This window comes from Carcharhinus amblyrhynchos, chromosome 14 (assembly GCF_965287045.1).
Source record: "Carcharhinus amblyrhynchos chromosome 14, sCarAmb.v2.hapA, whole genome shotgun sequence".
NCBI classification, from domain to species: Eukaryota; Metazoa; Chordata; class Chondrichthyes; order Carcharhiniformes; family Carcharhinidae; genus Carcharhinus; species Carcharhinus amblyrhynchos.
Genome location: NC_137337.1, coordinates 23,920,916 through 23,936,628, shown reverse-complemented (window position 1 = coordinate 23,936,628; position 15,713 = coordinate 23,920,916). Strand labels below are relative to the sequence as shown.

Sequence of the window (15,713 nt, the reverse complement as noted above, 5' to 3'; positions counted from 1 at the left end):
GGCAGCGGATACCCAGTCAGAGGTCACCACAGAGGTTGAGCCTCTGTTGTGGCTCTTCAACGCTCTTTGTGGGAGAGGTGTTCACCTATCCATTACTTGCACCCCCACACCCGAGCACATCTTCCAAGCAATAGAGATGAGGCCACAGTCAAAGACACAGAGAAGCTCCCATTGTCATGGGCGTGAGGGGGAACCCTCCAACTCTGGGTGGGTGGTAGGGACAGAGGTGTGATAACCCTCACGAGGTCCTTGTGATTGACCTCCCTGTGGAGCTCGTTGAATATGAGTTGCCCTGGTAATAGGCTGGTGCCTGCCCAGCAGGCTCATTACCTGAACCTTTTATAAGGCAGGTCCAGGCAGGGACTAGTCTGTGTGCGCCACAGTAGTGGTTTTACTTTGCATTCGACTCCTGAGTCATTGCAATGGTTCAATGTGTTGAAGTGGTGTCAGGGAAGAACATAGGTTTCCTGATGCCACCATATTGGCCACACGAACGGTACTGTTTTATGAACGTCTCTGGTTTGTGAGAATGAGAAAATGTGAGATTTTACTGTCTGAATATTTAGCCTATCCTTTTATCTTAGATTTTAGGACCCTAGTTTTGACAATTTATTTTGTTTTAATTGATGTCTTTACGTTAATTGTGTTCTGAAAGTATAAACAAACTGTAAATTAAGTTGCTCAAAGAGCTTTGATGAAGGGTCATACAGACTTGAAACATCGACTCTATCCTCTCTCCACAAATGCTGTCAGACCTACTGAGATTTTCCAGCACTTGCTGTTTCTATTTCTGATTCCAACGTCCACAGTATTTTACTTTTATATTTTGCTCACATTTGCTTTGATTGTCTTTCTTTGCTCCTGGACAAACAAGCAGCAGCAGCACTGAGAATATTCCAGTATCAATACTGTTTTAAGTATTATTCTGTTTCAATTTGTACCAACAGTCTTGCTTCAGCATTTTCAGTTTTTTTTGCTTGATGAAGCCACTCTAAAGTGCCTTGGAATTTTTTTTATGTTAATGATTCCAAATAAGTGCAAGTGTTGTAGTAAATATGAATTACAAAGGTAAAAGTTTAAATGTTCATAATGAATTTGAACTTAAAAACAGCCAGCCCCTTTAGAATTTGGAGAGCTTTATAATCCAGTTTTTTATATCTCCTTTTGTAGGTTGGTATTATACGAGATCGTTTCTTTCAAGCAATTTCCAAGCTCAAATTTGCTTTGACTGTACTCGTCTCCTCTTGGACAGAGAAGAAGCAGCGCCGGAAGTCTTCTAGCACCTTAATTATTTTAAATATTATTCTGTTCCCAGTTGTACTGACAATCATAGCTCTTGCTTCAGCACTTTCGGCGCCTTTACTTCCACTGTTTACACTTCCAGTGTTTTTGGTGGGATTTCCAAGACCTAACAAGAGTTGGCCTGGACCTGTGGGGGCCTCTGCATGTATATGTCCCGATTCTGTATATTACCAGCACATGATGCACAATCTGGCTGCTGCATTTTGTATGGCATTCTCTGCTGGCAGCTTGGGTATGTGAAGAATAATTCCAAATTTGAATGATGATGTTCTTGATGGTAGCATTTCAATGTTTGCTTTTCCTAAATTCAGCACAACTTTCTGAACAGTGTTAATAGGCTGAGATAGGGTTTTTGATCTACTTTTTTGTTTCGTATTGACATTTTGAAGTGCTTAAATGTCCTGGCAACCTGAAGGTTAAAGGTTCAGTTTATCTCAGTGCCTGGTTGTAAACATGAAAGAAGGTGTCAGGTTTGAAATGCTTTACTATTGAATGTGTTCTCTGCTTGGAATGAAAGCGTTAGAATTTCAAAATTACGATAGCCTCAGGGTGCTTTCATTTTTCCATTCATTTCATTTGGGGAAAAAAAACTTGTCCAAATAATTCTATGGAGAGGATTAATTCATTTAATAATGAACTTATAAATTGTAAGATGTCCAGAAATCACAGAATTGTTATGGTGCAGAGGGCCATTTGGCCCATCATATTTGCACCGGCTCGCCAAACAAGCAATATGACTTGGTGCCTTTCAACTATCATTTCCCTGTACCCCTGCACATGGTTTCTATTCAGATAATCATCTAATGCCCTTCTGAATGCCTTAAATGAACCTGTCTCCACCACACTTCCAGGCAGTGTGTTCCAGACCCGAACCACTTGCTGTGTGGAAAAAGTTTTCCTTTCCCTGTCACGTTTGCTTCTTTTTCAAATTGCTTTAAATCTGACACCTTGTGACCCTTTTACGAGCAGGAACAGTTTCTCCCTGTCTACTCTGTTCAGCCCCTCATGATTTTGATCATCTCTATTAAACCTCCTCATGGTCGTCTTCTCTCGTAGGAGAACATTCCCAATCTCTCCAATCTATCCTCATAACCGAAGTTTCTCATTCCTGGACCCATTCTTGAAAACCTCTTCTGCATTCCCTCCAATATGTTCACATCCTTCATAAAGCATGGAACCCAGAACTATGCACAATATTCCAGCTGCGGTCTAAATAGTATCTTGTGCAAGTTCAACGTAACTTCCTTATACTCCATGCCCTTGTTAATAAAGGCCAGAATCCTATATGCTTTATGCTCTCTCCGCCTATCCTATCTAATGTTCTGTCATTAGGAGGATGCTATTTATCAACACAACATGTTTTGAATTTATTTCTCAAGAATTATTTACAATTGAATGATATTTGGAAACCTTTGAGGCTTAAAGATTCAAAGAAATCTGTGTGACTGAGTGGAAGTTTGTGCTGTGTGTGAACTCAATTTGTGGGTTAGGGATTCAGTTTAAACATTTTTATTGTGAATTTTAAAATGTTTAATTCTTCTACTGCTATTGTTGTGGAACATATTTAATGCCCAAAGCCAGACATTCTGGAGCTGCGTGGTCAGATATTTTAATTTTTACAGACTACAACCAATCGATAGATTCATAGAATACATACAGTGCAGAAGGAGGCCATTTGGCCCATCGAGCCTGTACCAACCACAATCCCACCTAGGCCCTATCCCTAGAACCCACTTACTTACGCTGCCAATCCCCTTGACTATTTAGGATGGCCAGTCAATCTAATCTGCACATTTATGGACCATGAGCGGAAAACGGAGCACTCAGACCCACCAAAACCCACACAGATATGAGGAGAATGTGCAAACTCCACACAGACAGCAACCTGAGGCCGGAATTGAACCCAGGTCTTTGGTGCTGTGAGGCAGCAGTGCTAACAGCTGTACTGCCCTAAATATCTCAACATACATATATTCATACACATATGTATACTTCATGGACTAAATTGGTACTTTTTACATCTTTACACTTTTTAAAGTGTACAATGGATACAATGTCAAAGTTTAACCTGGTTTAAAATTCTGGTATATATGCCAATTGTTTGACATTTTATTTTCAGGCAATCCTTCACCTGGATCTCATTTTCTGTGTCGCTTCCAGGACCGACTGATATGGGTTTTGATTTTGGAAAGAGGTTTTGGCTACTGCTGTATTAGTGTTAAGGTAAGATAGCTTCATCTCCTGGTGAAAAACATGGTAGGGTTTGGTGAAACTGTGTTAAATGAGTACATTTTGATCTTGTATTTTGATTTTAAATCTAGCTAAAACTAATGAGTTCAAAGTCTCCTGACTGGGTACATTGTAAAGGCTTTATGTGGAATGAGTTTGGGTATTTTCAAATTAAAAATTTTGGCAAATGTGCCAACAGTTCAAAACAGGGGCTAAACGACAATTGTTGACTGAGGAAAAAATAATTTGAGCTGTCTTCTTATTTGTTCCAATTACAAACTGCCCTTTTGAATGAATTTTTGTGTCCTGCAAAGTTATTAAAAAAAAAACTACCAAACTTTATTCTATTTTGGACCATAGAGAAAAGATCGCAATTTGGTAACCTTTCTTTAAGCAAAAAATACATTTGTGATTGTTATGGTTGAAATATTCTATTGCCTCATTTGTTTATCTACGAGAGCAACTGTATTTTTCAATGGAGTAAGCATTTCAGCTGCTCCATAGAGATTCAATTTGTCATGCTTGATGCCAGTCCATTGTGCTGGCGCCAAACATTAGAATATTCAAGAGACTTTTCGTCTTTCAGTCTAAAATATACAGCAGTCATTAACACAGAATTGTTACAGTGTAGAAGGGGGCCATTTGACCCATCATATCTGCATCTCTCTAAATGGCTCTCTGAGCTGGATTGTCCACCAAAATTTATTTTTGCTTTAAGATGCTGGATTGGTTTCAGCTTGTCTGTCCAAGTAAATTTCAACCCAGTGGGGTTCATAACATTCAAGTTTGCAAGTCACTTTGTGCTAGTGTCTCATTTCTCACGGCTACATAACAGATGGAGTTGGTGGAGGTTTGGGTGTATTTTTCAGTCAGTTCTTTCAACCAAGAATAACATGAATAGGCGAGCAATTAAATAATTTTCCACTCAAAAATATAATAGTCCACTGGAATTCTGACTTCATGATTGTGCAATATTGTAATCAAATAATGTTTGTCATTTTGATGGACTGATTTTTACATTTGATGTGACATGATTTTTGTTTATTGTCAGGGTTTAGAGCTCCAAGAAACATCATGCCACACTGCAGAAGCCCGACGAGTGGATGAGGTGTTTGAAATGGCCTTTGAACAAGATGAGCAAGCGAAAGCTTGCCCTATAAATCAGCATATTGGCAACATCTTGACTCCCTGTGCTGTACTACCAGTGGAAGTTTACTCTGATGCACGGAATATTTTAACAGGAATCATTGACTCTCATGAAAATTTAAAACAGTTAAAAGAAGATTTTGCTAAAGTTTTCATTTGGGTTCTTCTACATTATGCTTTTAAGTCAAAATCTTCTGAAACTTTTCAAAACAACCAGCCACTACAACAAAATGTAACCTGGTCAGATGAGTATACAATTACTTCAGTTCAAACAGAATCTTCTAAAAGTCCCAAAGATTCTGACAGCATAATTTCAGAAACATTTAACGAATGGTCAGATGGTGATATGTTCGAACTGGAGTCCATTGGAAGAAAGACTAGAATAAGTTTAATTAAAAGCACCACAGGTGTGCAACAAATAATTACACAACCTATAATAACATCTATCCCTGGGAGTGTTGAAATACACAGCGTGTCTCCTGATATGAATGATGAAGAATTACCAAGAAGAACTCCCACATATGGACTTCCTGCTACTGACAAAGGAAGAGAGAGGTTCATGGAAATTGGTAGCCATGAAATGGGCCCATTGGTTGTCTTCAGTTCCCCTTACTCGCATAAGCTAAAAGTGCCAGAAAATTGGCAATCTGGACCTTTCCCTTCACTACTGCTTCAAGATTTGTTGAAGTCCTTCCCTAAAGATTGGTATTCATTTGTTCTTACTCTCTTGGATGTTGTCCACTCTGATGAAAAATCCTCCATTATCTTTGAAATGAAAGGCGATGAGACTTTGAGAGATATGTATGCCCAAGTGGTGATGACTTGTTATGGTGTAATGTTAGGAACAGACTCTGCAATTCCGAGCCCCAGTCAAGTCTTTAAGGTATATTCTGGTGACATACCCTGGTCTTTGGGTTTAGATTGGCTGACTCAAAAGCCCGAGCTGTTCACACTTGCACTAAAGGCATTCAGGTAATTAAAACGTGATGCTTTTCCACAAGAGCAGTTACTGCAGAAAATTCTTGGTTAAGTTGTAAAACTGCAATTTGATGCATGGGGTTACTTAATTGAATTCATTGAAATACAGAGTGTGATCATGGTGAAACATTTCTTCACATAGGTATACCTTCAAGCTGATGTTTGACAAAGCCAGCCTAGGTCCAGTTGAAAATTTTGTTGAGTTGGTGAATTATTTGGAAGAATACGATAGAGACTGGTTCATTGGTATGGTGTCAGAGCCCCAGTGGCAACAGGCTGTACTGCAGGAAAAACCTTACCTTTTTTCCTTGGGTTATGACCCCAGTTTGGTAAGTACTTTTAACAAATAAATGAAGAAAGAATTGTTTTTTGTACACCATTTTGGTTTGTTTTAACAATTTATTTACAAAATAATGGATTTTTTTCAAAACCTTAAGCATCATTACGCACGATAGCAACATTATTAGTTCTTTTCACATTGGTGTGGCTTAGTGGGTAGCATTCTTACCTCTGACTCAGTTTGGGTAAATTGAGGCTGTGTTTTCTGGAACACAACAGTAGGTAGACTTCAAAAGTACTTTATTGGCTGTGAAACACATTGTGATAGCCTCAGAATCACAGAATTGTAATGGTGTGGAGGCCATTTGGCCCATCATGTCTGCACCAGCTCTCCAATGGAACATTATGACCTAATGCTATTCTCCTGCCTTTTCCTTACATGTTGTTTCAATTCAAATAATCATCTAATCCTCTCTTGAATGCCTCAGTTGAATTTGTCCCTACAACTCTTCCAAGCAGTGCATTCCAGACCTGAACAAATTATGTGAAAAAAATTTCTCAAATCACATTTGAACACCTAAGGATGAGAGTCTTCAACACCTATGCTAATACCAAGATCCTCGTGTACAAGAAACCCTTCTATACAGCTCTGAAATTTGGACTACGTACTGACACCATCTTAAGGCTGTGGGGAAATACTATCAGTGCAGTCTGAAACAGATTCTCTGCATCAGCTGAGAGGATGTCAGCATCATTGAAGGAGCCAAGAACACCAGCATCAAGGCCATGATCATCCAAAACGAAACTGTTGAGCTGGCTATGTACCTAGGATGCCAGAGTCCTGACTGCCATAGCCAATCTTCTTTCTCAGCTCAAAGAATGCTCCCTACCAAGAGGACAAAGGCAGCACTTCAAAGGCACCCTGAAGGCTTACCTCAAGAAATCAATGTAGATGTCAATGCCTGGGAGACCCTTGCTCAGAGGAGACCTACTGGGAGGAACCTCGATTGAAGAGACACAATTCCTCAAGAACACCAAACGGAAAGAGGAAATCCAGAAAAAGAGGCTGAGTAAGGAATACCAATGATCTTGAGTCCTAGGACCAATCTCTCCACCTGGAAACATCTGCCAAGTGTGTGGTTGGAGCTGCAGCTCTTGGATCAGGTTCATCGGCCATGCAAGGACCCAGAGAACCCATGGCCAGTTTTTAGATACTAACAACAGTTTCTCTGCCCTTCGAAACCCTAAGAACAAAGGGAGCGATTCTCCCATCCTGCTGCGCTGATTTTTTTTTAAGCACAGCTGGATGGGAGATTTCAGCATGGCCGGATTAGTGTAATCTGCATTGGGCATCCAACCCCAAGTGCGTCTCCCAGCATCATGAGCTCTGTGTCAGAAATAGGTGCGGAGCTGCATAATTTATGTTAATTTGAATTTCTGAGTAATATAAATGCTATTAATGGGTCTGGGACTGATTTTTAGCACAATTTATGCCAGTGCACTTAACAGTACACTCTGTGTGGGAGATTCTTCTCTGAACTCCCAATGAAAAAACCAGCGTGATTTACTCCAGTTTTCACTCAAATTTAATACTTAGAATTTTTTTGGGAGAGTTTCTCAGGAGAATGATCTCGCATGTTAGCAATTGATTGTTGAAGACGACACCAAACCTATACAGCTTTCTTTGATCTCCTTGATTTCCAAATAATTCTAACAAAATTATATTCTTGATAATGTATTGGCAATTATGCTCATAGAACCCTACAGTGCAGAAGGAGGCCATTCGGCCCATCGAGTCTGCACCAACCACAGCTCCATAACCCCATACTTTTACCTTAGCTAGTCCCCCTGACACTAAGAGGCAATTTAGCATGGCCAATCCACCTAACCCGCACATCAGTTATCCTTGACTGTAATATGAATAGCCTTTAAGTTACAAGGCTGTATTAGCAATCTGTAATTGCTGTATAAGCAATTAGGGATCTTCTTGTGAGGGATCCTCTTGGGATGAGTGACCATAATATGGTTGAATTTCTGATGCAGATGGAGGATAAGAAAGTAGGGTCCCAAACCTGTGTCCTTTGACTAGAGGGGACTATGATAAGATGAGGGCGGAATTGGCGAATGTAGATTGGGGGCACAGATTGGTTGGCAGGACGGCTGAGGAACAGTGGAGGATTTTTAAGGAGATCTTTTTCAGTACTCAGCAGAAATATATTCCAATGGTAAAGAAGGACTGTAAGAGAAGAGGTAACCAGCCATGGTTATCAAAGGAAATAAAGGAGAGTATTAAATTAAAAGCTGATGCGTTCAGAGTGGCGAAAAATAGTGGGCAATTAGAAGATTGGGAAAGATTTAAAAAACAGCAAAGAATGACTAAGGAAGTGATAAAGAAAGGAAAGATAGAGTATGAAGCTAAACTAACTCTAAATATAAAAAATGGTAGTAAAAGTTTTTACAAATATATAAAGAAGAGACTGGCTAGAGTGAATGTTGGACACTTGGAGGACGACAGGGGGGATTTAGCGGTGGGTAACGAGGAAATGGCTGAGGCTTTAAATTTTCTTGTGTCAGTCTTCACGGAGGAGGACACAAATAGCTTGCCGAATATCGAAGATAGAAGGATGATAGTGCTTGATAGACTAACGGGATTGAAGGTTGACAAGTCCCCGGGACCGGATGGAATGCATCCCAGGGTTCTGAAAGAAATGGCAGAGGTGATAGTGGATGCCTTAGTAATTATTTATCAAAATTTGCTGGACTCTGGGGCAATGCCAGAAAATTGGAAAACAGCTAATGTTACGCCGCTGTTTAAAAAGGGTAGTAGACAAAAGGCAGGGAATTATAGGCCGGTTAGCTTAACGTCCGTAGTTGGAAAAATGCTAGAATCCATCATCAAAGAAATAGCACAACGCCTAGAAAAGAACGGTTTGATCAAGCAGACGCAGCATGGATTCGTGAAGGGGAAGTCATGTTTAACGAATTTATTGGATTTCTATGAGGATGTGACTAGTGCGGTAGACAGAGGGGAACCGGTGGATGTGGTGTTTTTAGATTTCCAGAAGGCGTTTGATAAGGTGCCTCACAAAAGGTTGCTGCAAAAGGTTAGGGTGCACAGAGTTGGGGATAAGGTGTTAGCATGGATTGGGGATTGGTTGTCTAACAGGAAGCAGAGAGTTGGAATCAGTGGGTGCTTTTCGGGTTGGCAGTTGGTGACTAGTGGAGTGCCGCAGGGATTGGTGCTGGGGCCTCAACTGTTTACAATTTACATAGATGATCTGGAGGAGGGGGCTGAATGTAGGGTAACGAAGTTTGCTGATGAAGGAAAGTGGAAAAGCAAATTGCGTGGAAGGTGCGGAAAGTCTGCAGAGAGAACTGGATTGGCTCAGTGAGTGGGCGAGAACCTGGCAGATGGAGTATAACGTTAGCAAATGTGAGGTTATCCACTTTTGTAGAAATAATAGTAGGAGGGATTATTATTTAAAGGGCGAAAAGCTGCAGCATGCTACAGTGCAGAGGGGCCTGGGGGTCCTTGTGCGTGAATTGCAAAAACCCAGTCTGCAGGTGCAGCAGGTGATCAAGAATGCGAATGGAATGTTGGCCTTTATAGCGAGGGGGATAGAATATAAAAGCAGGGAGGTCTTACTGCAACTGTACAGTGCTCTGGTGAGGCCACAACTGGAGTACTGTGTGCAGTTTTGGTTCCCACATTTGAAAAAGGATATATTGGCCTTGGAGGGAGTACAGAGAAGGTTCACCAGGCTGATACCGGAGATGAGGGACTTAGCTTACGAAGAGAGATTGAATAGACTGGGTCTGTACTCGTTAGAGTTTAGAAGGCTGAGGGGAGATCTTATAGAGACGTGTAAGATCATGAAAGGGCTAGATGGGGTAGAGGTAGAGAGGTTCTTCCCGCTTAGAAAGGATAGCAGAACTATAGGGCACAGCCTCAAAATAAGAGGGGGGGGCAGGTTAGAAGGAGTGGAGGAGGAACTTCTTTACTCAAAGGGTGGTGAATCTCTGGAATTCTCTGCTCATTGAAGTGGTGGAGGCTACCTCGCTGAATATATTTAAGTCATGGGTAGATAGATTTCTGATAGACGGGAATTAAGGGTTATGGAGGGAAAGTGGAATTGATCCACTTCAGATCAGCCATGATCTTATTAAATGGCGGGGCAGGCTCGAAGGGCTAGATGGCCTACTCCTCCTATTTCTTATGTTCTTAGCAAGCAACATCAGAACATTCTTTCACTTTTTATTCACTCATGGGATTTGGGCTTTGCTGGCTATGGTAGCATTCATTGCTCAACCCTAATTGCCCTTCTTGAAATGTTGCAAGCCATATGGTGTTGGCACATCCACTGTGCTGTTAGGGTGTTTGAGGATTTTGACTCAGTCACAGTGAAAGAATGGTGATATATTTCCAATTCAGGATGGAGCCTTAAGGAGCCTTGGTGAGTTTCTGCTGTGCTTAATGTAGATGGTACACATTGCTTCTACTGGCAGAGGTGGTGGAGGAAGTGAATATTTGCAGATAAGGTGCCAATCAAGCAGGCTGTTTTGTCCTGGATTGTGTCAAGATTTTTTGTGTGGCTTCAGATCCTCAGCAGTGTGATTGACATTTAACTGCCCTCCATAATGGCCTGGCAAGTTTTAGGGCAATTAGTGATGGGCAACAAATGCTGACCGGCACAGCGATACATCAAATAAAAGAATTAAGATTATGGCAGTGTGTAGGGAAAATACCTGGTAATATAAACATATGAATTAGGAACAGGAGTAGGCCACTCAGCCCCTCAAACCTGCTCCATGGCTGATATAAAGCTTCACAAAAATAGCCACACTCGTGACTTGGGCTCAGATTCTACCTATGTTGGGGAGAGGTGGTCTGACTCCCTCTTGACAGGTTTTGTTCCGATGTCTCAGAGTCCTGGACTCGGTTTTATTGCAATAGTGGGCCTTGCAGGTTATCGCACCCACTCTCTCTCGTTCTTATACGGACGTTGCTAGCATTGATCATGCTTTCAGTCACGTACTGACAAGCACTGAAATCACTGGCTTTGTGGTTACGAATGCTCAGTGAGTTGTCTTTCAAGAGGTTGTATCTCTCTCAAGAACACAACGCAGGTGTCTGTGTTCAATCATTGTCTGTTCAAGGCATAGCAACAGCCACTGTCCAATTAGCTCCTGTGCTTGTTCTTCACTGCAGATTCCTGCAACCTTCCTGCTCCCACCTTCTGCTCTTTTAACCATCAGGCTTTGCTGGTATCTTTACAGTCTTAAATGAGTGACCCCTTACTTTTAAACAGTGTCCTTTGTTCTAGATTCTTCCACGAGAGGAAACATCTGCTCTACATCCACCATGTAAATACCCCTCAGTCTTAAAGGTTGCGATCAAGTTGCCTCTCACTGTTTTAAACTCTAGTGGATACAAACCTAACTTCTCTGACCTTTCCTCATTAGCCCATTCCTGCTATTAGTCTAGTGAATCTTCACTGAGCAACTTGTAACTCATTTACATCCTTCCTTAAGGAGACCAATACTGTACATAATACTACAGATGTGATCTCACGATACCCTATACAACTGAAGCATAACGTCTCTACATTTGTAATCATTTCTCCTCATAAACAATAACATTCTGTTAGGTTTCCTAATTACTTGCTGTAGCTGTGTACTTGTCTTTTTAATCCATGCACTAGGACATCCATATCCCTATGCAATCGCTTACCATTTAGATAAGCTGTATTATTCTTCCTACCAAAATGGACATTTGTCCACATTATACTCCCATTTGCCAGATTTTTTGCTAACTCCATCAATTTTTGCTAAATCCATTAATGTCCCATTGTAGCCTCCTTACATCCCCTTCGGTTTACTTTCCTACCTGTCTTTTGTGTTGTCAGCAAAAGTCCCTTCATTCAAATAATTTGTATAAAAAGTTGAGGCCCCAGCACAGATCCCTGCACTGCACCACTTGTCACATCCTGCTAACCAGAAAAAGATCAATGTCAACTCTGTTTCCTGTTTCAGTCCATGCCATATATGTTACCCTCACGCCACAAGCTTTTATTTTCATCATAACTTCACTGAATGTGTCTTTTCTCTGTTGTAGATAGGATTTATTTTTAACAAAAGCATTTGATTATATTAGATTATCTTTGTCTAACCAAATCTCCTGAATTTGAGAAATCAATCGAAATATTTTTTGATTATTTTGAAACTTGAAGTTATATAACAAATAGTGGAGTTATATATTTGCAATTTACTTTAGCATTTCTGTAAAAATACTGGGTTGCTACTGTTAACATTATTGCCAAAAATGAAAAAAAAACTAAAGCAACTTCAATAAGAAATATGTTGAGTGCTTTGGAATCCAAGTATCCTGCATCTTTAATCTTGGTCACTTCGTTCAATGAATCCTTATGGTCTAAGTCTTTACTCGTAAGATATCTCGGCAGGACTTTTCTAGCTGGAAAATCCCACCTGAAGTCAACAGACCTTTCTCACCCACTACGATTGCGGCGGGCAGGATGGGAAAATTCCACCCCTTGTTTCCAGTTCTCGTAGGTTTATGTTTGCCATCTTGATCTTTCAGGTTCAACATTCAATCATTCATAGGTTTATTGATCTATCATTGGGACCATTGATCTACATCTGAACTACAACATTCACTTGAATACATTTGTGCAATTTGTGCCTGGGCAAGAAAAGAATGCACTTATGCACTTGCTTATCATGCTCATTAATTTTGAAGTACACTATTCTTGCTGCTATTTAAATAACGAAGACAGAAAATTTGCACGTAGCAAGATGTGACAAATGAGATGAAGATCAGGTTTTTTTTTAAGTAGTGTTGCCCTAAGAAATGGTTGACTACATTTTACTTCAGTTCAAATTGTGGCATGGGACTTTTATGTTTATTAGAACAGACAGATGCTGGCATTTTACCAGTATCGCACAGCATGACTGAAGCTTGAACCCATAACCATTTGAGAGAACGCTGCAAATTTAAACCACCATTCATTTTCCATCACTACAGTTTTACTGTAAAAATTCTAGAATAAATGAAAATGTCTGGATTTGCCTAAGAAATCACTTCTGTAACATATCACTTGTCCAAACTTCTGCCTGTGAAATTTTTGTTAGGGCAAAATGAAACATCAAATTTATTTTTCTTAGCTGTTTGTTGAGTTAAAATTGTTTTGATTGTTCTTGCTTTTGCAGAGCACATATACAGGACGTGTCCTGTCACTACAGGAAATGTTGTTGCAGGTTGGACGGTTGAATGCCGAAGCAATAAGAGGCCAGTGGGCCAACTTGTCTTGGGAACTTCTGTATGCTACAAATGATGATGAGGAACGATACAGTATACAAGCACAGCCTGTGTTACTGAGAAATTTAACAGTGCAATCAGCAGACCCTCCCCTTGGCTATCCCATTTATTCATCCACGTCAATTCATATGCCTCTGTTCTGAAGAATTTTATTGCAAATTCTAAGCGGTATTTAACAGCTATTACTATGGAAGCAATAAAAGTAAAATGTTTCCCTCATTATTAAAAGTTGAGATTTGGCACTTTGCTGAATTACTACTTGAACAAGTACAAATCAGTGCTTTGCTGGGTTCTTCATGTATCAACTATGCAAAAGTTATTGCGAGGATAATTTTGGTATTTTTAAAACCTTCCTGACAATTTTTAATTAGTTGATTTTTGTAGTCTTTTTGTATCCCTGGAAACAAGAGTGGGTTGGGGTGGGGAATGTTATAGACTAGCATCGGTCTCAACTGTTTAAAAGTATGCCAAAATCTAGGTTAGGAATATGAAATTTGAGACAACTATGATCTAGTATCCAAGTATGTGCCATTAGCTTTGAAGAGAGTTTATATTGTGTACTATTTTCTGCATCATAAGTTCAATGGATTGTGTTGTATTGTAAAAGTGTGGCAGCTTATTGAAAAATTTGGAATGAGGCACATTTTTAAAAACCTTCATTCTGAAATATTTCACTACATGATTGCAAGGAATACAATAATTGACAGTAAAATCCTATTTTACTTCAGACTTTTTTCCCTTCAAAACCTAAACTATTGCCATGGATTACCAGTACTAAGAGAACGTGTAATTATATGCAATACAATACCTTTGTGGCTTTAAAGTTATAATAATTTCAACACAACACAAATTGAACAGATACTTTATTTAAATTGAAAACTTGCTTGATATGGAAAAGTCTTAGTAAAACCATTTCTAAATGTCGTGCTAGAATCCCCCTTTGGCAATTGCAGTTGCTCATCTTGAATGTTGTTTGCAACAGTGCAAATGGGCATAGCATGGTTTGTTTGGAATGAAGTATTGTATTTATTTTTGCTAGTTCCATAAATTGTAATTTTAAGACCTCAAATGATGGCAGGCTGATATACTCAGTGCTAGTCTAAGAACCCCAGATACTGGTGATAATCTGATAGTTGCCTGACTGACCAACCCACAAACCCATTGATAAAGGAAATGTTTAAATAAATTGTACAACACTTGGAATACTAGTAAAGCAAGTTCTTATTTGGCTAATCAATTACATTTTGTTAAAAGGACTGTTTTCATTAGGAATAGTAAGAAGTCTCACAACACCATGTTAAATTGGTATTGGGAGCTTTGAGTGCTTCTCCTTCATCAAGCAAGTCCACTCACCTGATTAAGGAGCAGCGGTCCGGAAGCTCGTTGATACCAAATAAACCTGTTGGACTTTTAACCTGGTGTTGTGAGACTTCTTACTTTGCCAACCTAGTCCAATGCTGGCATCTCCACATCTTTATTAGGAATCTGCAAGATTGTAGGGTGGCCAGAAAGCACACTGTTCTGAAATGTCTGATAAAACATTTTTAAAGCAACCATACAAGAAATTGTATTGAACATGATTAAACCTCAAACAGTGCCTCTTATTTTTAGTGCTGCATGGTATGAACCATTTTGTATATATAATCTTCCATTATTCTTGTTATCCCTTAACACATTATTATCAGCAGTTTTTAAATGGATGGGCAACTCCTGTTTTTCAAATGAGCAATACATTTTCAAATCAGATTTATTAGAAGTGTGGGTTATTGTATAATGAAATTATAATGATGACATATGGCTGTATTTGATATAACTTTTGTGACAGTTTCCAGGTTTAAATCTGTATATATTGGAGAAACTTATTGTTTTGTGAACTTCTATAAAATTAAAGTTTACTTTATATCAGGAATGATTATTGTCTTCTGTTAATCACTGAGATGCAAGCTATGGAGTCTTAAAAGCCACATTAAATTAAATCTATCCTTCTGTTACTTTTCATATACTTGAAATTGCTTAAGACAATGGATTTTGATGCTATTCTTATTTAGCATGTCTTCACTAAATGTAAAAAAAACTTTTCAAATTCGGAAACCACAAATTTCAAACCAAACAGCAAATCAAAAACACTGTAGTACTGAGGTGCTTGGGCTTTATGGTCATGTTATCCTTTGTGGTTGTTTGCAGACTATGGCCATAGTTTGTTCACTCCAGTTCTACTTGGAAACTTAAAATTCTATACAAAAAGATATGTTTTAATTATTTTAATAAAAACTTTTTAAACACTCTAGCTATCTAATAGTCATACATGAGATTCAGAATTAAACTGCATCAATTTGTGGCAATAGGAAAAGCAGCAGCAGAATAAGGCTGTGCTTTGATTATTAATTCCTGTAGGTTCACTCTGATTAGTATTTGACAAGAAGTAAGCCAGAACCCAGTGCTT

General features: G+C 39.4%; 2 protein-coding genes across 11 annotated transcripts in view; one reads left to right on the top strand and one right to left on the bottom strand.

Annotated features, from left to right (window-relative positions):
• pcnx4 (pecanex 4) overlaps positions 1-15,175 on the top strand; it is a 38,496-nt gene extending 23,321 nt beyond the window's left edge. For 3 of the 4 annotated variants that reach the window (XM_080202420.1, XM_080202421.1, XM_080202419.1), the window contains 5 exons: positions 1,171-1,534; positions 3,422-3,525; positions 4,583-5,649; positions 5,798-5,984; positions 13,162-15,175. In XM_080202420.1, coding sequence (XP_080058546.1) covers positions 1,171-1,534; positions 3,422-3,525; positions 4,583-5,649; positions 5,798-5,984; positions 13,162-13,413 — 1,974 coding nt within the window. In that variant the 3' untranslated portion in view covers positions 13,414-15,175. The remainder of the gene's footprint in view (positions 1-1,170; positions 1,535-3,421; positions 3,526-4,582; positions 5,650-5,797; positions 5,985-13,161) is intronic. The other variant, XM_080202422.1, reaches the window with a different exon arrangement.
• dhrs7 (dehydrogenase/reductase (SDR family) member 7) overlaps positions 1-15,713 on the bottom strand; it is a 49,555-nt gene that overhangs the window by 4,899 nt on the left and 28,943 nt on the right. The window contains exon 9 of one of the 7 annotated variants that reach the window (XM_080202425.1): positions 10,207-11,924. The exons of the other annotated variants lie outside the window; for them this stretch is intronic. The gene's annotated coding sequence lies outside the window, so the exon portion shown is untranslated. Of the gene's footprint in view, positions 1-10,206; positions 11,925-15,713 lie in introns of those variants that run through there. 7 annotated transcript variants of the gene reach the window in all.